The sequence below is a fragment of the Tiliqua scincoides genome, chromosome 4, assembly GCF_035046505.1.
Source record: "Tiliqua scincoides isolate rTilSci1 chromosome 4, rTilSci1.hap2, whole genome shotgun sequence".
NCBI classification, from domain to species: Eukaryota; Metazoa; Chordata; class Lepidosauria; order Squamata; family Scincidae; genus Tiliqua; species Tiliqua scincoides.
The window spans coordinates 125,386,917-125,413,518 of NC_089824.1; the positions used below are offsets into that span (position 1 = coordinate 125,386,917).

The following is a 26,602-nucleotide window of genomic DNA, read 5'->3' on the forward strand; positions in this document are numbered from 1 at the left end:
ACTTCCCATTACTAGTTACTGTGGCTGCAATCCTATCCACACTTTATTTATATTTATTTCTACAGGTAAAGTCAGATTTCTTCTCAGACTTTAATCCAAGGCGGTTTACATAGGCAGGCTGTTCTAAACCCCAGTAGGGATTTTTACAATTGAGTAGTTCTAGTCTTTCATAGAACTCCTCATTCCAGTCTGGCCTCCCACGCTCCACTTGGTGGCAACTCCTCTCTGCCACCAAGGGTCAGCTCATCAGTATATCAGCATGTTGGGTACTTCCGGTTGTTTCGAACTGGCAGCCTCAGATCTTCAGGCATATTTGGTGGCAGCTCTAACAACTGAGCCAGACCTCCTGCTCTCCTAAACTTTCCTGGGAGTAAGCCCCATTGACTATCATGGGACTTACTTCTGAGTAGACCTGCATAGGTTTGGGCTCTCTGGCTGCAATCCTATGCACTTTCCTGGGAGTAAGCCCCATTGACTATCATGGGACTTACTTCTGAGTAAGCATGCATAGGATTGGGCTCCCTGGCTGCAATCCTGTCCACACTTTCCTGGGAGTAAGCCCCATTGACTCCAACTTCTTACTTCTGAGTAGACCTGCCTAGGACTTTTACTGTCAGTTTACTGACTCTCAGCGCAATCTACTCAGAGGGAAGTCCCATTGTGTTCAATGGGGCTTACTCCCAGGAAAACGTGCATGGGATGGTGGCCTCTGCCCCCCGTCGGCCAGTGCTCCATGCCGGACGTGCGGGGGCGCTGCTGACCCCCGGGACACCTGCCCCTCCTGCAGAGCTCGCAGCGGGACGCCGCCAGGGCACTGCCTCGCCCGCAGCACGTGACCAGCAGCTGGCCGGCCTGGCGCTCGCGAGAGTACCCACTCAGGAGCGGGCGGGCGGCTGCCTCCCGGCGTCAGGGCCTCGCAGGGCGGGGAGGAAGCTCCTCGCTGCGGCGGCGCTGCAGCCGGAGGAGCCCCGCCGACAAGCCCAGGAGGAGCCCCGCCGCGCGTGGCCGGGTGAGGCTCCGACGCTCCCCCGACCCCCGCCGTTGCCTCAGGGAGAAGCCGCCCCTGGAGGGGAGGAGGCTGCGCTCCGGGGTAGAGCCCCAGAGGAGGCGCAGCAGCCCGGCGTCCGGCCGCTCCCTCACACGCAGGCCGGGGGGGGGACAGGGGTGGTCCGCTCCTGGGCTCTCCTGGCGCTCGTAGAGCCCAAGCCCAGGCTAGTCTACTCAGAAGTAAGCCCCATTAGAGTCAGTGGGGCTTGCTCCCAGGAAAGTGTGCATAGGAGTATAGCCTTAGAGGCCAATCCTGTGCATGTCTACTCAGAGGTAAGTCCCACATCAGCCAATGGGGCTTGCTCCCAGGAAAGTGTGCTTAGGATTGCAGCCTTAGAGGCCAATCCTGTGCATGTCTACTCAGAAGTAAGTCCCACTGTAGTCAACGGGGCTTACTCCTAGGTAAGTGTGGATCGGATTGCATCCTTAGAGCCCAAGCCTCTGCATGTCTACTCGGAAGTAAGTCCCATTAGAGTCAGTGGGGCTTACTCCCAGCAAAGTGTGGATAGGATTGCAGCCAGAGAGCCCAATCCTAGGCATGCCTTCTCAGAAGTAAGTCCCATGAGAGTCAATTGGGCTTACTCCCAGGAAAGTGAGGATAGCACACTTCCTTTGGGAGCAAGCCCCAATGAACATAATGGGATTTATTTCTGAGAAGACCCATTTAGGATTGGGCTGTTCACACACTTGTGTGCAGTGGAAACCCAGCAGAGCTGGGAAAGTGCCAGTTCGTTCTCTTGTTTATATAATTACATGCACATGGAAATAGTCCAGGCTGCAACTCTGGTATGGGAGCTCTGTGGTGTGCACAGTGTAATAGCTAAAGAGTTGAGCTAGGATTAGGGCAGTGGTCCCTGTCTGAGCCATCGCCAAGAACTCACCAGGCAGCCTTAGGCAAGCATTGGACATGCCCTGCCCTTGTCTGCAAGGTGGAGGTGATGATGATGCCAGTCTAGTTTACATGAGTCTTGTAAGGATGACAGCATCCGCCCCATCAGCAAGAAGAAAATGATGATGCTGGCCCACCTTACAAGAATCTTGTGACAGCATCTGCCCCTCTCTGCAATATGGAGTTGATGCTGGCCTACCTTACAAGAGTCTTGTCAGAATGACAGTACTGAAGCAGTTTTACTCCCCCCCCCCCAAAAAAATCTTACTGCCATGAAACATAATGGGTATGACCTAGCTTTTATTTCTCATTTATTGCAGTGACAGGATCAAGCACATAGCAAAATCTCTCCCATTGCAATTTGCAGCACTTCAAGGGACTTATCTTACGCTGGATCGTGGACAATCTTTATTACAATATAAAAATATCTGGTAATGTTACCTAGCATTGTTTGCTTTTAATCATGATAAGGTTATGTCTGTTTGATTTTCACATAAGTTTAGAGGAGGTAAATGCAGTCTCTTTACAGCACAATCCTATGCATTTATTTTCAGAAGTCAGTTTCATTATTCAGTGTGGTTTACACCCAGAAAAGCATGTTTAGGATTGGAGCATGAGTCTTTCATACAGTATTCATTTAGTAGTAATTTGTCATATTAATAAAAGGATGACTTTGCTTTGTGCTGACTATATTAATTTTTTTTGCCATTTGTATTTAACATTTCTGGGGATCTCTTTCAATAATGGAGACCATTTAGAACAGAGGGATGGTATTTGAAAATACTTAATTTGTCTGGAGTATTAATCCAGGCATGCACATGGATTTGAATGATCTGTCTGTGTGCTTGTGTGTTTGTCCTGAAGGTCCCTTCATGCAGTTGTGTAGATAAGTAGATCTCATTTCTTTTTGGAAAAGAAGCTCTTGAAGCACTTCCAAGTGCAGTGAAGTGACTGATTAGTGCTCTTAATCAGAATTTGGACACAGTTTGACACATGCCTACATGTCACTGCCTACAAGAGAAAGTACCTTGCACTGAGAGAGATTCCTCCCATTGCAATACCAAGTTTTGTGTTGCTATTGCAAATAGCTTATAGAAGCATGTACTGGTGGTGGGGAATCTAGGTGGAAAGATACCGGAATACTCTTCTAGTGGAATTGTTAAGGGTGGTGACTCCTTAATTTTGTTGACCTTGTGGAACCTGAGGATAAGAAAGCAATCTTTAAGTGATACAGGTAGTGAGCAGAGTGTAACAAAGCAAAGCAGGAGAACAATCTGTAAGGCAGAGTACTGTTCCTTTTTCTTTTTCCTTAAACTATTTTTGTTTTAGTTGCTTTGGGATAAGAATGAGCTTAGCAAAATGAATTCAAGTTTCTTTAGCTTCAGTTATACAGGAAGAAGCTTGAGTATTTGTTGAAGATTCACTTTGAGAACTAAAAGTTGGATGTAAACATAATAAAGTATTCTAATCTTGGATGGTAGTCTTACATTTAAAAAAACTGAAAAAAGGACAAGCATAAGTTATGGCTATTGCATAACAGTTTTTGTTTTGCTAATGCCTCCAGGACATTCATGTTCTATGTGTGTTTAACACAGCACAGATTTAAAGAAAATGACACTCCCTGCTCCAAGGCGTTTGTAATATAAGATATAAACCCCCCTCCCCAAAATGGGTTAGCACAGTGGTTCCCAAACTGGGTTGGTACCCACCAGTGGGTCGTGATCTGAATTTTGGTGGATCACAGAACTGACAAACTGATAGCTGACAAGAAAAATATATTGAGCCCTATGGAAACCAAAATGGAGCAGCATATTCATATTTACCTGTGAACAGGCAAATGTGCCTCAGTCCAATTTGAAAAGCAGGCAGAGCAAGTGGTCCAAATCCAATGAACACAGGCCCCAACAAACTCTTGAGAAGGAAGTCCTCTCCCCAACGTAAAAGGAAACTATATTGAGCCCAATGGAAAGCAAAACTGAGCTATATATGCACTTTTCCTCATGAGTAGGCCACTGTGCCTTGGCTCTTATTGACAGCCAGGTGATGGGGTATGCAAGGCCACCAGAACGATCCCATTCTGATGAATGTGGAGCTCAAACTTTTCAGGAGGCTCTCTCCTGTCTCATCAGATTGGGACCATTTTCATGGTGTTGCGTTCCTGTCAGCCTGCCCTTTGAAATGTACTGAGGCATGTTCACCTAACTATGAGTGAACATGCAGTATAGCTCAGTTTCACTTTGCATAGGGCTCCATGCATTTTCCTTCTCAGCAATCAGCTTGTCAGTTTCATGACCTATTAACAAGCAGGTTGTGATTTGGGGTGGGTCCTGATCCACAGTTTGGGAAACACTGCTTTAGGGGATTTGGTACATATTCTAAGGCTACAATCCTGTACGTGCTTTCCTAGGAGTAAGTTCCAGGTCATACAATGGTACATACTTCTGAATAGGCATGCATGGAATGCATGTAAAATGTAAAATGCTGTAAAATGGTGATGATCTGTACAATCTCTTTTTTAAAAATTACACCTACATTTCCTAGCCCTGGCTGTATATGGCTTGTTCTGGTTTTGACCTGTTATCCACAGCCTGAGAGTGTGTGAATTATATCAGTTATTTTCAAACTATATTCTTGAAGCCCTGCGGTTCTTTAAAAGCTTAGTATGGTCTTTAAAGATTATACCTGCAAGTATCCCTAAAGACCACTTGTCCCACCACAATGTACAACTTCAGGAGAGTACTGAATATGCTTTAGTTTACCCTCCCAGTTCATGATGGTTGGGGGAGGGGTTGCTCCATAAGTGCACATTCTAGTATGTACCCAGAGTCCTTTGTAATTATGAATGCGTAGGGTGTTTTGGCAGACAAGCTAGAATGGGGAGAGTTCCTGGGAAGGAGGAAGTTTGAGAAACTAATGTGTTAGATAAACAATGAGTAATAGAAATATGTAATAAATATGTGCTGTTATTAAGCAGTGGCAAGCGTAAATGCAAAATGTAGTCCTTCTCACACCTGTTAAAATGACAAAGGAGTTAACAACATGTATCCCTTATTTGCTGTATTAATGTTGCTAAAATGTAACTCTGCAGCATCACAAGGGCATAACTTATTTGTGCAGGTGTTAGTTTAATATGGAAGATAATGGGAAGATATGGTAGTTAAGATGTGCACTTCTGTTAGTTTCAATATAAGTCTTCTTTCACTGAAAATGAAAATCAGCCCCATCTGGTAAATGCTAACAAAACAACTAAATGGGGAGATTGCATTTATTGGCTACTGTATCTGTACAAGGTTTTTTTTGGTTGTGCCTGATCAGAGGTTAAAAAAAGAACTTCGTACACCAGATTTTTTTGGACTGCATTCATGATACTAAGACATATAAACCCTTAGCTATATTGTGTTTGAGGTATAATATTGAAATAATTGAATATTTGTCTTTTTTTTTTTGTTTCATCCTCTCTCCTTGGAGTTTGTATGGAATTTCCTTAGTTTGACCTTATTTTACCCTTGCAACAATTTTGTGAGGTAGGTCAGACTGACTTGTTCAAAGGCCACCCAGTTGGCATTACAGCTAAACAGAAATTTGAACCTATCTAACTACATTTCTGCTTTTAAGGTACAAGATCCAGTTAGAGAAACCTAGATTGTCTTCAAAGACAATCATGACCTTAAATTCCTCTGCGGGCTTATGTGGGCATTTAAAACTGAACCATTTCAAAAATGATTTTTTTCTTTATGGAAGTATTTTTGCAGTGAGACGTCTTTGTATTTGTGAACATTTTATGCAAGACCAGGTTGGGATCTTGCAAGGAATTTCTGCCATTGTGACCTCATCATGCATCCTAAATAACAGGGTGTGTTTTCCAAGTATTGTGGAAAAAGACACTTGCCAGTAATTTTCCAGTATTATCACCACTTTTGTTTTTGTGCTTTATAGCTTTAACTGCATTCTCAGTGTCCCTGTTGATTGGGGATTAAGGGATATTGTGGCACTTCTGAGTTTGTTGATAAACAGTCACAGCTGCTTATATAATTAATCAAAGGATAAGTACCATATTTCTTTCAGGGCACCATTCCTGCCACTCACTCAGGGCATTTTCAGGCAGATTCAAATGATTGCATTGTTCATAGCATGGCAGCAGTTTTGTGGAAGGTGGTGAACTGTGCCTGGGCTGCTCTACTACTGCAGTTGAAGCACTGTGTAATAGTCTGCTCTCCATAGAAAAATTTTTTTGCATGTAGAACACTAGATGTCAGGGAGAAATGTGCTAACCTAGCCCTCTTCCAAACATGCTGGTTTTCTGTGTGGAAGTAATGTTTTGCATGAAGAAGCATTCCATGTTGTAAGTCCCCCACCCTGATCTGAAATGGGACAACCCAATCACATCAATTACCACCTTAGTGAGAACTAAACTCGTCTCTTGATGTTTTCATCACATGATAATTGGCTCATTTTTAACAGTGTTCATTACTGTTAAGCAGCAAGTTACTTCATGATAAAACTATTGATTAAAAATACTCCAATTTTTGGCTCATACCAGGCTGTAATAATATTTTGTATTGGTATAGAGAATGTGCTAAGTGTTGAATGCTCTTATAATGAATCGTTGAGAACACTTTCAGCAACCTGTAAATTAGGCTAATGTTATGCTATACTTCAGCATAGCACTTGTTGAATTGGAAAGTTATTTGTCCCCAAGTTCTTAACTGAGTTGAGATTTAAACCAAGGGCTTCTAGTTCATAACTCAAGTTATTAGGCTGAAGTCCTGTATGTGTCTGCTGGGAAGCAAGTCTACTTAATTCTGTTAATTCAGGTAAGGGAGCCCTAATCTCAGTCCTAATTACTATAGCATGCTGAGCGCCAAACTTCACTGTTAGGTTTACTACTTGATGTGTGGTTAAAATCTTAACTTGCAAGTAGGAGCTGTAGCTTGCATTGAATCTGTGGCATGGAGGGAAAGCGTATTTAAACCTCTTATCTTCACACCATTTTCCTGTTGGAAATTGCACACACAGAGTGATTAAATAACTCTTAAAATGTCATTGTAACAAGTGATACTTTAAGAGTTAAGTAGCTGCCCTGGCCATGTGGGTTTCTTTGCAGGAAAACAGTATTGAGATAAAAAGTTAAGTACACTCTATCTCCATCTCACATGAAAGGGGTTGTTAACAGGCTGCATCAGCCTCCTGAGGCAAAACAATGATGCATCAGCCCTTGTAAGGCAGAGCAATGTTCCTCCCTGTAGTTTGGCAGTTGTCTGTGGATTAAGACATGACAATAAATCATAGGTTTGAAAAGTTTATAAAGTTGCTTCAAACCTTGATTCTAGATCCTACAGACAGACAATGATTTGTGGAGAGGGTTGGGTTCAGACATTAAAATGAAAATGTATCATGTTGCAGCTTATGTTTGAACCTGGCAGAAGAGGTGGGCAAACATACCTAAGTGAGAGAAAATGAAGGATGGAGTCAAAGTGGGCTGTTGTCTTCTTGTTTATCTGCCTTCCTCTTCCTTACCCTTGGTTAGTAACTGAGGGAATTGGGCGGCACAGGACAGATTTGGTGTCTGAAACTTGCATTTCTTGTTGCATTTCCATCCAGATAGATATTATGCAACCAAAAAATAAAATTATTAATCTTGTTTCCATATGTTGACTCCACAAGTGCAGTGTTTTCAGTAATTATTTTGTTGTAGTGTGCCTTCATTTATTAGAGCAATTAATTACTGTTTAGAAGATTCAAAGCAAATGAGGCAGTATAGGTGGCTAGTAACAGCTGAAATGTGTCTAGAAGAGAGTGTTGAAATTACCAGAATTCTGTGCCAGAATTCTTTCAGGCATAGGTGGTCAAAGCAGATCTGAAAAATGCTGTTACTTGTCTATGCCAGTAGTTTGAAAACTTTCTAACTTCCAAGACCTATTTCCACCATTATCTTTGTGTGTGTGTGTGTGCATGTGTGTGGGATTGAAATCAAGCCCCTATATGCCATGGAACCCTGGAAGACTCTGTGGACCCATTGAGCTCTGAGGGATAGGAAAGGGTGCTTGTTTTCTGGAAACACTTACTGGGGTGGGAAAGATTGGCCATATCTTCCAAATGTCTTCCAGACTATTTGTCTACATCTACTTACAGAAATACCTTGACTTTAGTCACTTTCACTGCTTTGTTCTTTCAACCATTTTCAATTATAATCACATTTCAAACTTTGTCTACGACTACTTGCTTTCCTCTTTCATCCAATTTCATCTACTCTTCCATGATGTTCATTTGTGTTCTGATGTTTTTCATTTGTTTATTTACCATGGGTTTCACATGCAATCATGTGAGTTATATAATTATTTATGATTTTTTCCAGTAAAAATAAATTTGCAAGCTAATTAAGGCTATGTTTTGACATTCATCCATTTTTAATTTTCATCCATGCTCTAATCCCTAACCAGATGAACGTGCAAAGTATTGCTGTACTGCTCTTTGAAACACTTCATGAGTTTCCAAGGAATTTCTTTTCCTCAACACTCAGTTTGAAACTAGGATAAAAGTTGAGTGCTTTAAACAAAAAGGAGCAACAAGTTCTAAACACAGCTGAAACAAGATTAAAAATAAAAAAGGATATATAGTATAATGAAACTGGAGTGTGTGTTAAGTTTGGTTTCTGTAAAAACGATTGCCTTAGATTTGCACTATTCATTTTAGCAGTCACTTCCTAACCCCAGTGATAACTGGTTTTAGATGCAAAGTAAAGGGTAATACTTTACTAGAAATAGTATCTGTTATGAAGCAGTTTATTACTATTATTGAAGCGAGGTGCAAAGACCTTAAGAACAGCTCTGTAGAAAAGCTTTGTTTCTGGTTTAAGAATTAAGCAGTAAAAATATCGATGTTGCCATTACTTCTGAATGATTTTAACCACTTAAAAATTCCAGGGAAGGGAGAAAGCATAAAACTGACATTTGAAGAAGTAAGATGATTTACATTTCCCCCCAAAACTTTAGGTTGGAGACAGGTTTAAAAAAAACACAAAAAACTGAGGCCAGGCTATTAGAATTGCTTTCCTTTTGATGACATTTCCCAGTTGGATGGATTCCTACACTGTTTCTAGGTTAGATATATTTGCATTTCTGGCTTGGTTTTAATAAGGAACTGTAGAAAAGCCTTTTTGTTCTTGGGAACTTTTTTTATAATATTGATCAGCATGCATTTGTATTTGATTCTATCTCAGACCTACATGAACTGAAGCAACATTATTGATTGCTGTAATTTTCTCCCAACAATGTGTTGCTTTTTACATGAATCCTGATCTTCACTTGTGTTACATTTGTTTTCTGGGAAATGTAAATCTGACTAAAGGGATTATCAAGGATGTTCTGTATTTAAAAATAAAATACTGTAAATCCTTGTTATCTGCTAATTCTGATCCTGCAGACTTGTTTTCAGCTTCTATAGACGTCTAACCCATTTTGCCATGCACATGATGTCTTTGAACCCATTTGTAGCCATGCATAGTAGCAAAAAAATTCTGAAAGGCTTATCACGCAGCATCAACATGATTTCAACCAAGGGAAACTGCTGTATTCATAAATCTGTGTGAATTTGCTCCAGAAAGTGCTGCACGTATAGGAAAGTGCTGCACGTATAGTATAGGAAGTGTTCTTAATAAGAACAGCACACAAAATGATATGTTTATGGTAATGGGTAGTGAGTGTCAGGTGAAGATGATCCACAAGAACCTAGCCCCATTTTTCCCATAGGATTATTGTTCCAGTAACTGTGGTTTCCATTACTGTGTAGTATTCCAGGAACGGAACCTCCACTGTTAACAAGAATTGACTGTATATAGTGGGGGTCTCCAAAGTGGAGACCACTGCACTCTGGGAATGCCTTCCCTGATGCTGTTGGCACTTACTGTTCCAGCACACCATGGCTATACATGTCCCCTGATTGGGACCATGCAATGGTCTGGGCAGTCACATCTATGATGCAGTGCCCCAGTGGTCATTGTGCCCGGATTTCTGGGCAGACGTGAGTGCCCAGAAAGTCATGTTGCCCTGATCGGAGGACATGGAGAGCCACAGTGCACTGTAACATTAAGCCTCTCATGGGGTGGATGTCTTCTCGTGGGCTAGAGTTTGGAGGGAGCTGGTATATAGTAAACTAGGCCAGTGATTCCCAGACTGGTGGGTCATGACCCACCAGCCAGGAAAGCACTTATCCCTGCCCCTTGTAGGGGTGAGGAGGGGGGAAGGCAGCAACGTGATCCCAGGATCGCCCTGCTGCTAGGGAGGGGAGAGGGGGTATTTACTTACCTTCAACCAGTGTCGGAGTCCTGGGGGGGGTCCAGTGGGAGGTCTGGGGAGACCTCCCAGAGCTCCCAAGCCTCTGTAAGTGTGAAAAAGAAAAAACCGGCACTTCTGGTTTCATGACAAAAACTGGAAGTTTTTTTTTGTTTTTTTTTTTGCACTTACAGAGGCTTGGGGAGCCCTGTGGAGGGGTCCCCAACCTCCCTGGACCACCTAGGACTCTGGTGCAAGCTGAAGACAAGTAAAAAAACTCCCTTCTCATCCCCAGCAGCAGCACAATCCTGGGGATTGTGTCATTGCCATAGCCTGTCTGCCGCACGTACTTACAGTACTCCCAACTCCCTTGTAGGAGTTTGGGAAGCACTGAACTAGACTATTGTTTGGGATATTTGTCACCTTATGCAACACTTGTTTTAAGTGCAACACTTAAATGGAATGCAACACTTCCATTAAGGCCCAAATCCTAACCACCTTTCCTGCACTGACCCATCTGTTGCAAGTGAGGCATGCGTTGCATTCTTCGGTGGGGGTGACAGTCACAGAGGCCTCCTCAGGATAAGGCAGGGGTGCTCAGTAGGTGGATCGCAATCTACCGGTAGATCGCGAGGCAAAATGAGTAGATCGTGGAGCCCTGTCTCTCCAAACTGTTAATATGTCAGTTTCGTCTAGTGACTAGACGAAACTGACATATTTAGCTGACACTAAACTGAAACTGACACTTTAGCTGCTCTTCAGGCATGCAGCAACAAAACTGACGAAACTGACTAGACTCCAGCAGGGACTCCATACATTAAAGGGGGTGTCTGTCAGATGCTTCCTTCCCCCCGGTAGATCGCCGGGCCTTGTTGGGTTTCAAAGTAGCTCTCGAGCCAAAAAAGTGTGAGCACCCCTGGGATAAGGGAATGTTTATTCCCTTGCCTTGAACCTGCATTGTCCTTACCCCAGTGCTGGAAGGTTGATTAGGATTGTGCCTAAGTTTCTTAGACTGCAGCCCTTTGTGTACTAATTTGGTGGGAAGGCCCATTGAATTTAGATTTATCTCTAGGTAAACTTTAATAAACTCAGGTTTCATGGAACTTAATTCAGTGTTGTGGTGAATGGGACCCCTTCACTTTAATTTGAAAGTCTTTGTTTGTATGCAGCATGCACTGACTTGCTTTGGCCCATAACAATCTATTATTAGCTAATACAGTCTGTGACTTGCACGCCCACAAAAGAGGCTTACCCATGGATGTATATTGATAGCGCCAGTGTAGTATATGTCTGGGCAGGAGGAAAACACCAGCACCTGCTATGTTGTGCACATAGTTGTCAATTGTTGAAGTTCATCCACTGAGTCATGTTCAAGAAGAGATCCTGGGTCTGACCTATGGTTTCCTACAGTTAGAGGAGTCAATAAAGAGTAACTCAGCCCCCTGAACCCTATAAAAGGGGGTGGTTGTATTGTGAAGATATGCATTTTGTTCCAGCACTTGCAGACTTAACTGCGCACTGCTTCCAGACTTAGGAGACAAACAGGAATTGCAACTCAGTATGTTAGTCTAACTAGGGAAATTTATAGATTGCTTATGTCAAAATTATTTAAATTCCTCTGATTTCAAATGTCTGCTTTTGCCTAGTTCAGTGTTCTTCAACCTTGTGGTCCCAAGGTTCCAATCTTCTGTGCCCCAGTGGGGTCATGAAGCCTCAATTGTGGGGTCATGACAACTTATGGAACTGAAAAAGTTTGAAGACCACTGGACTAGAGCACCACCAGGTAAAAGGGGAGGCATCTGGTGTACCTCTTCAGGCCCCCAAAGATTGTGTTCCAGTCCTGTGCAGTTTCTTAGCAATTGTGCTAAAATAGCTTTCACTAGTGCCAGGCTTCATGGTAACTTTTTCTGCTCTGTCTAATAAGATTTGTTTATAGTGAACAGTGCTGGGAGGTAAATATGGAGGTGGTGAATGGGCAGTGACAATGATAGTGGTGGACAGAAAGGGTTTTTGAAGGGGGTGGGATTGACAGTGGGGTCCCCAGTCTCATATTTTATTTATGTATGTATATTGAGGTCATGCATGAAGAAGGTTAAAGACCACTGCCGTATTTGAACCTTGCCTGTTTCCCCTTTTTCTCTTTCTACATTATTTATATGTCTGTAAACTCTCTGACCTGTTTCCTTCAGACCAGAGTGGACAGTAACTGTGTAATAGGTAACTTATGGCTAAAGCTACAAAGTCTAGTGTGCCTAGTTGCAGAGGGGTGGCGAGGGCAGTTGTCTCCCTTTATCAGGGAGACACTTAACTGGCAACTGCTTTCCGTGCTGAGGGAACCTTGGTAATTAAGCTTGCTTCCCATAGGAAGAAGGGAATGGTTACATGGTTTCCTTTAAAAAAAATTGTTTTTCCTTCTCTGGTGGCAGCAGCTGTATCACAGAAGCATGTTGGGACATAATATCTGTTCTGCTTCAGTCTCCCCATAAGAAACCTAGGAATTTTAGGAAAGTTAGAGTGCAAGCAATTATGTTCTTCCCCAACACTAAATATTCATGCATAATTGGGAGTAAATGTTGCATAGCATTGAGTACTAAATCTATAATCCTATAGACCAGTGTTTCTCAAACTGTGGGTCAGGAGGATCCACTAGGTTAGTCATGAACCAATTTCAGGTGGATCCCCATTCATTTCAATGTTTTATTTTTAATATATTAGACTTGATGTTACCATGGTACTTGACTATCTGGGAAATGTTACAGCTCTGTACTTTTAACAGGCTACTATGTATATGTTTTTACCAATGGTAGTAAATGGGACTTGCTCCTAGGTAAGTAAATACCTAGGTAAATACCGAGGAGATAGTAAATGCTCCTTGCTCCTGTGGGTAGGATTGCAACCTAGAATTGTTGAAAATTTTCCTGCTTGATGATGTCACTCTGGTCATGAGATTGCATCCTGTGGGTCCTGACAGATTCTCATTCAAAAAAGTGGGTCCCGGTGCTAAAAGTTTGAGAACCACTGCTGAATTGACTAAAGGGTCAATTATTTAATTCTTTAATCATCAGCGACTCCTCACTAAGCCAAAGTATGTATAATGTGTATATGTATAACTGTATAAAAATGTATAATTGAATTTGCTCATTTTTCTTCCTCTTTACCCTGAATACCTTAGTCTCCCTCCTGTGTCAAAAGTTCCTTGCTGCAGGGACCTGTCTTTTGTTTGTTAGGCTGTAAAGCACTGTGTATATTGGTATTTGAGATAAAAATAACTACTGTATACAAAAAAAAATCTTCAATTATATCTTTTTATACAGGTCATTTGAAAGTATTGTAATTTGAAACAATGGATGAGCAATCTCAAGGTGTTCCAGGCCCTCCTGTTCCTCCATTTCAACCACAGGTAGGACATTCCAATAATTGAAATAGGAGAGCAGGGAGTAATTGATGCATTAAGAGCACAATTCAGACTGCATGCTTGATCAGTGCAAGTCACTTGCACTGGCTTAGGTGTGTGACAAACATGCTGTAAAGCATGTTTGTGACTACTCCAGAGGAGGCTGAACCAGGATGTGTCCAGGATGTGTGCCAGCCCACAGAAGCCACATCCAATCTCTGGTGCACCAAAATCAGGTAAGGTTGTGCTGGCCAAGGGCAGCCAGTGCGGGTGGTTGGAGAGGATGGCGGGAGGGTGCAACAGGGATATTTTTGGGTGGGTGGAGGGCAGTCTGGGCCTGGGAGGGAGGTGGGACCAACCTGGGGAACTTAGGCCAGATCTTAACCCACCTCTTGACCAGTCCGGCATTATACATGGCTGCTCAAATTTGTGCAAGCGATTTTGCTGGTGCAGATCCAAGTACCCTGTAGGGGTGGGTGGCACACGACATGGGGTAAGGGGATAAATACCTGTCTGTTCCACTGCAGTTTAGAATTGGGTTGTAAGACACTGTTGAGAAACTAGAAAATATGTATAGTTTTATCTCCATTAGACCCCACTGCAACATTTTCCAAACTTACCAGGCTGGCAACGCCCTGCTCCTGCAGCTGTCAGTTGGTGAACCCAGAAGTAAGTGCCGCTGATGCAGCAACATGCAGTGTGCTGATGTCATCGGCACTTACTTCCAAGTTTGTGCTTGGAAAAAGAGCCTAACATTGCTGTTTGTGAAATCCAGGGAGAGCAAGTGGGCCCAGGCTAAGTGCGTGCAGCCCTTATCTCACGGATGCTCTGCTGTCTGATCTGCAGTGCTCACACTGCTGATCAGTTTGGCCAGTCAGCAGTTTGCGACACCCTGGGAGACTCATCGCAATGCATAGTTCAGGAACCTCTGTCCTACTGGCTCAAAACAATTCTGTGAATTTTATTTCTTCTAATTTTCTTTTGGAACTGGAGTTTCTATCAATTTTGTACTGATCATCAAATGATTCTACAGTATTCTCAAACTAGAGAAAACATGGGACCTGCTGCATGGTATTATGAAGCATGTATGATTCTGCCGCTGGGGGAAAAGGCTAGCAAATACATCATTGCAAGAGTAGAGTGTTGAAGTTTTTTGGTATGGTGTGAAAATGAAAAAGTGTTAAATAGGTCAAACAAAACATTTCCCTGAAATGTAGGGGCTTTGGGATTGGCTTTGCTCAGGTAATTACTTTATTATTTAAGTAGTTTCTTCTGGATATGAATCCTGTGCATAGTCAAAGCCAGTTTGAAAATGGGAAATTGTGTACAGCTCTTCCTGTGTCTCTGGTGGAACTGGCCATGATGAACTGCTTAGTAGAATGGCTTAGTAGATCTTGCTACAGAGCAAAACCTTGTGATGGAGTCAGAGCCAAACTGATGTTGAATGTCATTTTTGGGATAATGTTGTGTAAAGGCACCTCAAATTGTGGAGCATGTAACTTTTTCTCCCTATAATTATATAGGAATGTTGCAACTTTTTTTCTCTTTGTTGACATATTGTGTGCAATGAGTGTGCTTTATTGTCTGGATTGAGCAAGTTCAAAATGATGCAGATATAAACAAATGAAAGAAATGGTTAGCGGGACAAAGTTGTTTCTTGAAGTTCAGCGATTATAACAAGAACGTGCTTCTGATTTTTATGTCTGTGAAGTCTCCAAGGAGCTATGAAGCAGTCATGTACTGACTTTTGAATAGAAAAAAGATCTAATTTTTAAAAGTGGTTTTGTGTCAGTTTGACTGAAGCAAGGGGGTGGAAAGATTAACATGCACAGATCTCTACACAGGTGTTCTTTTGGATTTGGAGCTGATTGGCACTTTATGCAGTAGTTATGTTTTGCTGCCCATTCTTATGAATAGGGTGAATGCCTCCAAACATACCATGGACGTTTGCTGTTTAGCCAGTTGTAGCTCTTGGGTCTACTACATCTTCTGCAGATTTTGGAGATATGTATTGGTGGGGAAGTGCTAAGAAACCTTTAACCTTTGCAAGCCCACTTCAAAGTCTGCTTAAAATAACAGCTTGGGTTAGCATAAGCATTGATGCAGGTTTGTTTAGGCTGACTAGGGAAAATAAGGGGGTGCTTTCATACTGGAAGATGAAGGGAGATGAAGCTGCCTTCTGATCTGCAAACTAGTCTGTGAGGAGCTAGTATTGCATTTGCACTGAATGTGGGAGAGAATTAGGGAGGGTGTTACTTATTTAGATCAGTGTATGGATTATAGAGTAGTAGTTACAAATTGAGATGTATAGGGCCTTCCTATTTTGTTTTAATGTGTTTAAAATGTAGTCTTATCCACACAGGTAATGTGTTTTTTGACCAACTGACACCTCTATTATGTGGAAGCTTATTCCTTTTTCAAATTGCATTGGGGCTGGAAGGGAGACCTGGGTGATCGTTGGAGATGTGCAGCTATGTTGCTTCTCATGTCAGGTCTCCAGGTCTAAATTGTATGACAAGACAAGGGAACAGATGAGACAAGCTGTCAGTCAGCCACACTACCCTTTGAAGAAAGGCCATTGGGGGTGGGGGGAAGGTGCTGCAAATGGGCTGTGAAGTTTACATATACTGCCCACTGTTAAACAGATTACCTCTAATGAAGTGTCTAATGCTCAGGCCATATCAGCCTAATCCTCAGTGGCAGTTCATCCCTCAACTGCCAAAAAAACACCGCCCTCTGGCCCTCTCTCGCCACTCTGGACGCCAAACACAGGGAGGTGCCCAGTCTTAATAAAGCCAGACAGTGTGTGATCTGACATGCAAATGTAGGTCATTGCATATGTAAATGTGTGATTACAAACCTGCATGCCAAAACACATTAGTGAGACTTTGCTCTCAGCATGCGGTTGTCACACTGCCTTAGTAGTTCACGCTAATGTTTGTCAAGTTTCTGCACAGACAGAGGATGCAATTCCCAATTCAAATTTTGAAATATATGCTGTTTTTTTTAATAAAAAACCTTCATAACCCCCTTAGCTTAATGAAGCCACGCTCTGTGTCTCTGTAACATGAGCTTTCTGAATAATAAGAAAAAATTCCCCAAGTTTCTGCGTTTTTACTCCAAATGCTGCCAATAGCCTCATTAATCCTACATAGGCTCCTTTTGAATACACATCCCTGAATTGTTGCAATGCCTTCTCTATCAAAGCAGTTACATATTTGAATGCGAGTACTGCTAATGAATATTCATGTATTTTTATTGTGACCAAGCCTTAAAGCTACCAAAGCCTAGATTCAGTTCAAGTTTCTGTTTCCTTTCAAAGGCAACTAGTTGTATGCTTAAAGTGTTCTGGAATCTTTACTCTTTGTGCTTTTTAAAAATTCTAATGTAAAGCCATTAAATGACAAAGCAGCTACAGTTCTGCAGATCTTTCTTTTGTTATTGGCTATTGGGGAAGTTGCATATAGCAAAGTAAAAAAAGCAACATAAAATGTTCAGGCTGTGAGCAATCTGAATGTATTTAATGAATGTTGGTTATGCCATCTTAAAATGTCTCCAAAATGATGAAGACTGCTGTATATTTTATGTGAGTCAGAGAGTGTAATATATTTAATAATATGAATACAGAAAATGAAGGAAAAAAGGAGAAATTTTTTTCTTACCACTGGGCTTTTCTCCTTTCTGATATGTTGATAAATCCATTAATGGTTGCTTGCTTCTGGTCTGTGTTTGCTCCCTGAAAACATTGCAATTTGCATTTCTTTGTGACTTTGGTGCCAAAAGGACTTGTTCAGATTTTAGTTCACCAATTAGCCTGTGCACCAATTCACTTCAGTGCTGTTCTTCAACTACTGTTGATTGCAGAAGTAATTTTTCCTCCCTCCTCCCAACTCCATGTGTGCACAGGAAAGTATCTTTTAATTCCTGCATGAAAAGTCCTTTTTTATACCATAGTCTTTTGAGACTGAAGGTTGCCAACAACCACATGGTTAAATCAGTCACAGTAAATGCACACACAAGTTTCATATGCACTTCCACAAAAGTGCATGTATGCCTGTCACAGGTAGACCACTGTTAGGGCTAGCAATCTGTCCTTCTCTAGAAAGTTGGTTGCATCAGACCTGAATCCTTAGCAGGAATGCCCTGAGGTATCAGACCAGAGGGGTGCCAGCAAGATGACAAGTTACCACCCTACCAGAAGGTTATTCTACCACAGGCATGGGCAAACCCCAGCCTGGGGTCCCTCAATCTGGCCTGCAAGAAGCCCCCAGTCTCCAATGAATCTCTGGCTCATCAGAGACTATTGGAGCCTGTGCTAGTCCACAACTGCTGGTGTCCATTGCCAGACAAAAGCTACGGGACTGAGTTAGAGCAAGGCTCCATGTATTTTCTGCTTTTTATCCGGGCATTATTTTAACCTCCCCCCCCCCCCAATTGTCTCTGAACAACTTATGTCTCCATGTGCTTCTGGCTTGGTCTATATGTTTTCGCTGTGCAAGAGGTGTGTGGCAAACAGTTCATAGTTCTCATGTGTTTCTACATACCTGTGTTATAGTTCTCATGTGTACTATAAACAAGCGCAGTAAAATTCATTCATATGTTCCATCTAATGTATTCATTTATGTAAATTTATGTATATTTTTTCACATTTGAAATGTAAATTAATTCTTTTTTCCCCACCCCCCAACTCAGTGATAGAGAGATGTGACCCTCCTGCCAAAATGTTTGCACACCCCTGATCTACAGGATGGAAGCCTGTAGGCAGTAAGCTAGGGAATTCATGGCTGTGAGGAGCTTTAGCTCAGAACTCTCTAGAATTAGCAGATAGTGACTACTCAGAACGTGTGAATACAGTAATTCTTGAAGCCTCCCTTACTACTGGTGTGAGGGTTCCTTATTGCTCTGGTTGACTCTGCAGGATAGGCTGTGGGAATAGAGTCAGAATTTGAGAACCAGTTCTCCTGAGACTCCAGAGTTCATGACTTTTTGGTTTACCTTTCTGTTTACATTAACTTGTGTGTTTTGAAGGTACAACTCCCTAGGAATTCATGTCCAATCAAGTGGAAGTGCCCTGAAAGAGATGCCCTGTAGCTGCCCTTCTGCAATGCCCAGTCTTAATAGGAATGTATTTAACAGCTGCTGAGGTGGCTCCTTCTTCTGTGTTCCTGAGGCACTCCAGTCATGAGTTTATGCCCTAGTTAGCTGGAACTAATTAGTCTGTGTTGTGGAAGTATTCACACAGAAATCCACTGCCACATACAAACAAGATCACACCCTCTTACTTTAGAATCATCGTGGGTCCTTGTATTTGCAGTCATTAACACCGTATGGAACAATGCTTGCTACTTCACCTATAACCGTTCATTCAAGGAATGGGAAAAAATTTCACCCTTGTATCTCTCTTTAATGGTTCAGAGGAGCTTGAATTTGTTTGCAGCATGGTGCGGGAGCCTTGTACTTCAGTGGCATTCCTGGGGGTTCCCCGCGCCTGGGGCAACCTCCCTTTTTGTACCCCCACACCCTTTTTTCACCCCCTGCCCTCTTCTCCACCCCCCACACCTAACCCAGAAGTAATTGTGGTGACGTCAGCCGAGGCCCCGATGGAGCCTTCCACGCCGCTTGTAAGCAACACGGAGGTCTCCATTGGAGCGGTTTAGGGCAGCTAGAAGCAACCCCAGACCGCTGCGGTGAAGACCTCCACACTGCTTGTAAGTGGTGCGGAAGGCTCTGTGGGGGCGCTGGGCTTGCACGGCGGTGACAGTGCACAGTGGCATGAAGCCACTGTGCCGAGCCCAGGATTGGGCTCCTAGATATGCTTTGGTGGAACAAACACTTGGTCCAGTGATGGAACCAAGGGGGGGTTAGTTCTGGGTTTTTGGATAGTAGTTAATCATAATTCAGAGTTTGTTTAAAAACTGGACATGTTCAGTTCAGGCTCTCTAGCATAAGGAGAATATTCAGTTCTAAAATAAGCATTTTTAAGCTCAGAAGGATTGCACTTGTACTGTTTTCAAACTCAATGACTGGGCACTGATAGGAACAAAGATTACAAATAATGTTTTCCCTATTCTTACATAGACAAACATGCCTAACTTTGTATGCTTTGTGTGTATCTGTGTTCTGGATTTTAATAGTGTGAACAACTGGTTGCTGGGGGGAAAGGTGGCTGTGCATATGTAATATACACCTTCTTCTGTAACATTGTGTGTTTTGTATCTTTAACTGCAGAAAGCCTTGCGACCTGACATGGGCTACAATACCTTAGCCAACTTTCGTATAGAAAAGAAGATTGGTCGTGGACAGTTCAGTGAAGTTTACAGAGCTACCTGCTTATTGGACGGTGTGCCAGTAGCTTTAAAAAAAGTGCAGGTAAGGACATTTGCACAATATCTCAGATTCAGCTATTTGACTCAGTTGCTTTAATTGTCATTTCTATGTCTTGGATAATAGATAATGGTACCATAAAGCCAATGTTACTGAAGTATCCTTTAGTAAAAATAATGGCACTATTGGTTGATGTTGATTGGTTGATAGTACAGGATAGATTGGTTGATAGTACAGGAACCTGCTATGTTATGGGAAAACAGAAGGAAGCAGCACCAAATCTTACAATGCAGAGATTTTTCAAACCCCTATGTGCTATTTTTCAATCGCGTAAGCAACTGAGAACTTGAAATATTTTTTTTCAAATCTATTTTGGATTAGTATCTAGAAAATCTGACTGGCACATAGTTGGTTCTGCAGTTGGTATCTGGAGCTGGAAACACTCTTTTGACTCTGGATTCAGTGACATTAAGTCTAGGTTTGCCAGGAAGCAACTATTCTGGACCCCAGATTTCAAGGAGGGTGTGTGTGCTAGAGCAGGGGCATCCAAAGTTTTTGGCAGGAGGGCCACTTCATGTCTCTGACACTGTGTTGGGGGCTGGGGGGAAAAAGAATTAATTTACATTTAAAATGTGAATAAATTTACAGAAGTTTACATAAATGAATATATTAAAGATGAACTTATATGAATGAATGAAGGTCTTGCAATAGCTCAAGACTTATAAAAAACCTTGCACAAAGCAAGGCTGGCCTTTCCTTTGCTGCCGCTACTGCATCACAGATGTGAAACAAGAAGCAGTGGAGGGAGCCCTCATCCCACAGCTCACATGAGAGGTCAAACAGTCACACTCATGTTGAAAGCAGTTGCATTGGGCCAGTGTGGGCTCCAACAAATCTCCAGAGGGCCAGAGGCTCATTGGGCTCCCTGAGGGCTGTATATACTTGAGGCTTCGAGGGCTGCAAGTGGCCCCAGGGCCGGCGTTTGGGCACCCCTGTGCTAGAGTAAGGAGAGTAGTTCAGATATCAGTTATTTTTATTACCATGCTGAGCCATGATTTGGCACAACAAGAATAAGCTTCAAGGAAGCTTGCACTCTTGTGTTTTCTCTTCCATGCTCTTCCCTTCTTGCTCAGCATTTGCCTCTCATGTTTGAGGTGAATAATAGTTTGTTGTTTTAGCTGAACTGCCAAGCTCTGGTTTGTAGTAGCTCTGCAAACCACAGTTGGAAGTTGGAAACCAGGCTTAGACCATAGCTGTCAGTTCAGGTTTGCATGGCAAACACAAATCATAGTTTGTTAATTGAAATAAAACGGTAAACTGATTTATCTCAAGCTAGGAAAGTATGGTGGAAGTGCGTCATGTAAATGCAACAGAGAGGGAGAGGAAGGAGAATGTGAACCCAAAGTTTGTTCAAGCTAGGTCTTGTAGCACCAGACCAGGGTTTGCCGTTATGACTGAACCAGATGATTGAGCCTAGAGGCAGAATGCTGTAATCTCTGTATCATTTTTAGAAGAATGAACTTCGATTCAAAGTAAAAATTGTCTAAGGCTGACAATGAATTTCACTACCTGCTAGCACTATAGAAATTGATTAAAAAGAGAACCAAAATAGTTCCTGTTTCCATAGGAATATGTTCTTCTATGATATTGCCCAAATTCCTGCAGGTGGCAACTGCATTTTTCTCTGAATAGGCCTGTGATTCAAAAGAGACACAAGGCAATGGTAGTCAAAGTTTCTTTCTGTAAAGTAAGTGCACTAGCAGGCTGCAGAGAGCAAATTAGACAAGGCTGCCCTGCTGTTCACTGTGTCAAACTGAAGGCTGTCTATAACTGGTCCTCTGTGGCCTCTAGATCCTTAAATAGGGAAGTAGCACTCTAGTCCCTTTCCTTGGATACGTAGTGTTTCCCTTGAGTTCATGCTTCAAGTGTGGACAAGCTCTTTTCTGAACAGCAACAAGGGGACTTTCTCTGTATTTTGTCTCTTTCTGAGACTTCCCTATTCTTTATTGTTAGCAAGAAAAGGAAATAAAAACTATTCAATTTTGGCTGTTATTTACCTAAACTTTTACCTCATATACCTCAACTTCTATATACCTATAGAATATAGGTACCTATATTTCTCAACTTCTTTTCTTTCCAAGTCCCATGTGCTCTGGTGCAATGAGTAATTTTTGAGAAATGCCTCCACTATAGTACAAAAGTCTTTGCAATGTTTGTTAATGAATAATCCTGCCATCCAGTAATGGTGCTGATCCATCTTGCTGCTTGGCAAGGCATCCAAGCTGGCTTGTGATGCTAACAGACAGTGCAGCATCTCATGATGTTCGGGCAGGGCAGCTTTTTCACCCCATTCTAATCATTTTTATAGAACCAGGTGTGATTAGTTGAGGAAAAATCTAGGATTAAATGCTGTCTCTTATTGTAAAGGTTGTTCAGTGGAGTATAATGTGTAACTCTATGTCTATCAGCATGCTCACCTTTCAAAGTGTCCTCCTTTTTAAGTCTGCCAAACAGATTTAAGTACAAGCTCTCTCACTGCAGTATAAATGAGAGGGAGGAGAAAGCAGATTAGCATTAAATCCCAACCTGAAATGTCAAAGGGTACAATTAAATCAAGCCATTCTTTTCTTGATTAAACTAGTTTTTAACTTAAGTATGTACCGTGATTTTGAATTGCCCAGCAAATGTAACTTTCTTTCTTCCTGTGGAAGAATATGTTGAATTCCACATATAGTTCACGATTTCCATCTTCATCTACTCGAGAATTATGTGGGCCGCAAGGAGAAACATTTTGTGCTTTAAGTAGTTCCATGTTTTTTCCCTTTCTTTTTAACACTTAATACCTTGTGTTAGAAGATCTTAAAAGGATTCCTTTTATCTGGCATGAGAATTAATTATTCATTATGCGTTGTCAGTGAATTGCCTCTTGAGGATTAAATTAGAACTAATTAATCTTAAGGAAAAGAGGTCTAGTTTCACACTATATAAAACTATGACTAGTCATTTTGTTGTCTTGGATGTTTGATTGCTTATGTATTGGTAAGTCATTCTGCAGACTGTTCAGTTGTAGATTTATCGTTCTACAGGTTGTGCTATATTGCTTAAATATACTTTGTTAAAAATACTCAATTTTAAGCTGAAAATATAATATTTTTTCAAAGTCACATTGCTCTTCATAGATTCTGAATAAGATGACCTTTGCTCTCTAAGATCAAACATTTGTGATCTTAGAGAAGTGTTAAATTTTGGAAAAGGAACTGAATCGCTTGTAGTTGGTGTGTTCAAAAAGAAATATCCTTTCAAGTTAACTGACTTATTTTACAACACTTCTAAAGCTGAAACTTAAATTAGTTGTTGGATTAGAAGAAATGAATGGTGAATTTGAAAACTATCATTTAATGGGTGTTTCTTTGGTTCTTAAGAGGACTGGTCCCACTTTATATTCCCTCTAGCTTGACTCTGCATCTCAGTCCCTTCTATCTAGAGCACTACCTCTAAGAACCATTTTCCCCATCTCCCTTATGAAAGTTGCTTCTTTCCCATGCTGATTTTTCCATCCCATTTAACTCTTAGAACTGTAAAGTATCAAGAGTTCCTCTTTCATCTTCTTACTCTTTGAGCATCGTTGTTTGTTCCTTCCCTTGTGTGGCTTCTTACTGCTCCCTTTGGCAGGGATGGCAAACTTGAGTCAGGTGACTCGAGTCTGAGTCGCAAAAATGTGTTTCTTTCTGACTTGGGTATGCTCAAGTTGGGTGTATCAGTGATTCCGGCACTGACTCGAGTCTGAGGCCACTGACTCAACATTGATTCCCCATGCATGCAGACCTGAGTCTGTCTGCGCCTGGGTGTGCTGGCTTGCTTTTTTCACAGCATGAAAGACCTTGTGAGGCCATCATTCAGACTGAACGAGCAGCAGGAAAGTTCCAGCAGGAGGCAGGAAAGGGTTAATGTTTTGCTTTTGCATCGAGTTGGGGGAGGCTGGAGCGGGCTCTCTTGTCCATCTCTGAAGGAACCAATGATCATTGTAAGAAAGATGAGTGGTCTGATTTTGTTTCTTTGGATGAGGTAGGGCAGAAGGAGAAACCCAAGGAGGCTCTTGCTTTAGAATTAGCTGGAAAAGTCCAGGGAGGAGAGGAAAGAAGGCGGGGAAGTGGGGGGGAGGCAGTTTGTAGCGATTATGCTTTCTAAACTCAATGGCTTTTGTGAACTCCATTGTTACTTGGGAGGAGAAAGCCTCATTGAAAAACCAGCGCAAATGGAACTACAGGTTGAGTCTCATTATTCGAGAGGGTTCAGTTCCAAGAACTCAGGTGGATGGCAAAAAACGCACTATAGCAAAGTCCCTTCCCTCTGGTGATTTAAAAACAGCCTTGCTAACCTTTTGAAATGCACACAGAGGCCATCAGTCTCTCTCCAGATGCTGAGGCTTCTGTAGTAGGCAGCAATCCCTCCCATCACCAGGAGCCCCATCATCCAGAAGGAGGTGATAATCGCTGCCGTTTAGCCTTCTTTCATGTGCTCAGGGGGAAGAGAGGAGTGAAGCCTGCAGAGAATGATTGATGGATTGTCAGCCAGCTGCCCTCTCTGGCATTATTATACAACTGTTTTCCTTTAATTTAAAACAGGGGTCTCCAAACCCTAGCCTGGGGGGCCAGATGCAGCCCGTTGCCAGCCTCTGTCCAGCCCATGGCCAACCTCTTGTCCCCTGAAAGCCACTGGCCCGCTCAGCCGAACATGATCAGAGCTGTGCTCCAGTTGTGTCTGGAGGGCATTCTGAGGGCCAGAGAGATTGAATGAATGACCCCATTCATTCAATTATTCACTCATCTAACTTCCATCTCTAATTTATTTATTTAAATTTTATATTTAAATTTTTTTTCTGGCCCTCAACACTGTGCCAGATATTTGATGCGTCCCTTTGACCAAAAAGTTTGGAGACCCCTGATTTAAAGGGCCCTTCTTATCAGCTTTGAGACAGAAAAATCTGTGGATAATTAGGTTATACCTGTAATCACTTGCATGACTGTCTCTCTGCAACAGGAAAAAGCAGTTTTTAAAACTGTGATTTTAAAGGGGTGTATTTTTTCCCTTCTCCAGGGATCAGCACATTCCTTCTCATTCGTAGGGGCCATTTGTGTTGAGTCAAATCCGTGTATAACAAGGCTGGACCTGTACTCCTGAGTAGAGTTGCAAAGGATAGGGTCATACTGGTAAGCCTCCCACCTGCTGCACGTGACCCTCCTCTGTCTTGTCCCTTCTGTCTCCATTCTCACACGGTCTGTCTCACCCCCTCATGCCTTGTTTACAGATGGGGTGGGGATAGCAGGGGAGTGTTTAAAGAGAACTCCAACACACATACCTAGCCCTGCAGCAGCTCTTTTTTTTCCACAGAGCAATGCTGGCTTTTTAAAGGAAAAGTGACTAATCTTTTCAAATAGCCAAAACATTCTGGGCAACTTGGAAAGTCTGCCCATTAGCACTTGTTTTCATGTTGAGTTTCGGGGGAGGGCGGAGACTCGTGACTCATCTCAAGTCAAACTGTGCTGGTCTCGCCCATCCCTGCTCTTTGATAACTATTTGCCTTGTCTTTGGGATAGATCTCCTTCACCCTCATGCTATTACCACCAACTCCTTGCCTTTTATTTCTACAGGCAGCAGTGGTAGGATTACCAGTTAATAACTGGTGCTGGCAACAGCATCCACTTGTTGGATAAACCTAATAGATCGTCAATCCTATGTAATGGGCAAGTTGTGAAATGTCCTGAAATGTGGACTCCTGTAGAAGTTCCTGAACTCATTAAGAATATATTGGTGCAATGATTTGCAAAAAATGTGCTTCTGGGTTTGTCAGAAGGTCTGATCTGATCCTTTTCTAGGAGCTCTGTGTGCGTATGGGAGGTGGAGGGTTGAAACGTTCATCAGCCCCTCTCTATGCTGGGCTGTAGCCTTAAGAATCTTCAGCCTTTTCTCACAATAATAAGGAAATGCATTTATTCTGTCACCACTCTGCAGCTGCAATTCAGCATAAGAAAAGTTGGGTTGGACTTTGTACATAGACTGACTTTCTTTATACTGGACTGTTGCTGAGGACTTCAGGTGTTGAGAGCTATGCTTCCTGCCCCACCTCCTATGCACTACCAGTATGTACACTTGTTCTTATTTATTTAGATTTTTTTGCTCAAACACTCATTGTTTCCAAGAAACAAAAAAAGAAGCCAAACCCAATGGTTAATATCAAACTGTTTAGAACCTTTTAGGTTAATACATTAGAAAAGGTTTAAGACTGGAATCAAAATTCCCAGATTCGTCAAACTTGTTTCTGCTCCTCATAGCTACCCTCTCAAATTACCAACATATTTTTCCCCCAGGGACCCATTTTCTCCATGAAATGACTTTTTGTCCAAATAAAACCATCCCTAAGCCTGTCTCTTTCCCCAAAGGAAATACTTAGCCTCCCAACTCCTACTTCATTATTCCACATTTCTACCCGTACTGTATAGCTGTTATGGTTCCCAAACCTTTTAGTGTCATGACCCACCTCTTCCTCCATGGTGAGTCGTGATGCTTCTCCAGAGGACTCCCAAGAGGAATTGTGGCACTACAGGTAGCACAGTGTCGTGGCCCAACACATGGGTTCATGACCCACAGTTTTGAGAAACACTGGCCTAGACTCTATGC

The 26,602-nt window shown here is 42.3% G+C and overlaps 1 protein-coding gene across 3 annotated transcripts in view; it reads left to right on the forward strand.

The window, feature by feature from the left end:
• Positions 1-867: 867 nt before the first annotated feature.
• The window catches only part of NEK7 (NIMA related kinase 7), an 82,055-nt gene continuing 56,320 nt past the window's right edge, over positions 868-26,602 (forward strand). The window contains exons 1-4 of one of the 3 annotated variants that reach the window (XM_066624135.1): positions 868-1,009; positions 2,257-2,367; positions 13,521-13,606; positions 19,829-19,969. In XM_066624135.1, coding sequence (XP_066480232.1) covers positions 13,550-13,606; positions 19,829-19,969 — 198 coding nt within the window. In that variant the 5' untranslated portion in view covers positions 868-1,009; positions 2,257-2,367; positions 13,521-13,549. Of the gene's footprint in view, positions 1,010-2,256; positions 2,368-11,871; positions 11,990-13,520; positions 13,607-19,828; positions 19,970-26,602 lie in introns of those variants that run through there. The other 2 variants (XM_066624136.1, XM_066624137.1) reach the window with 2 other exon arrangements.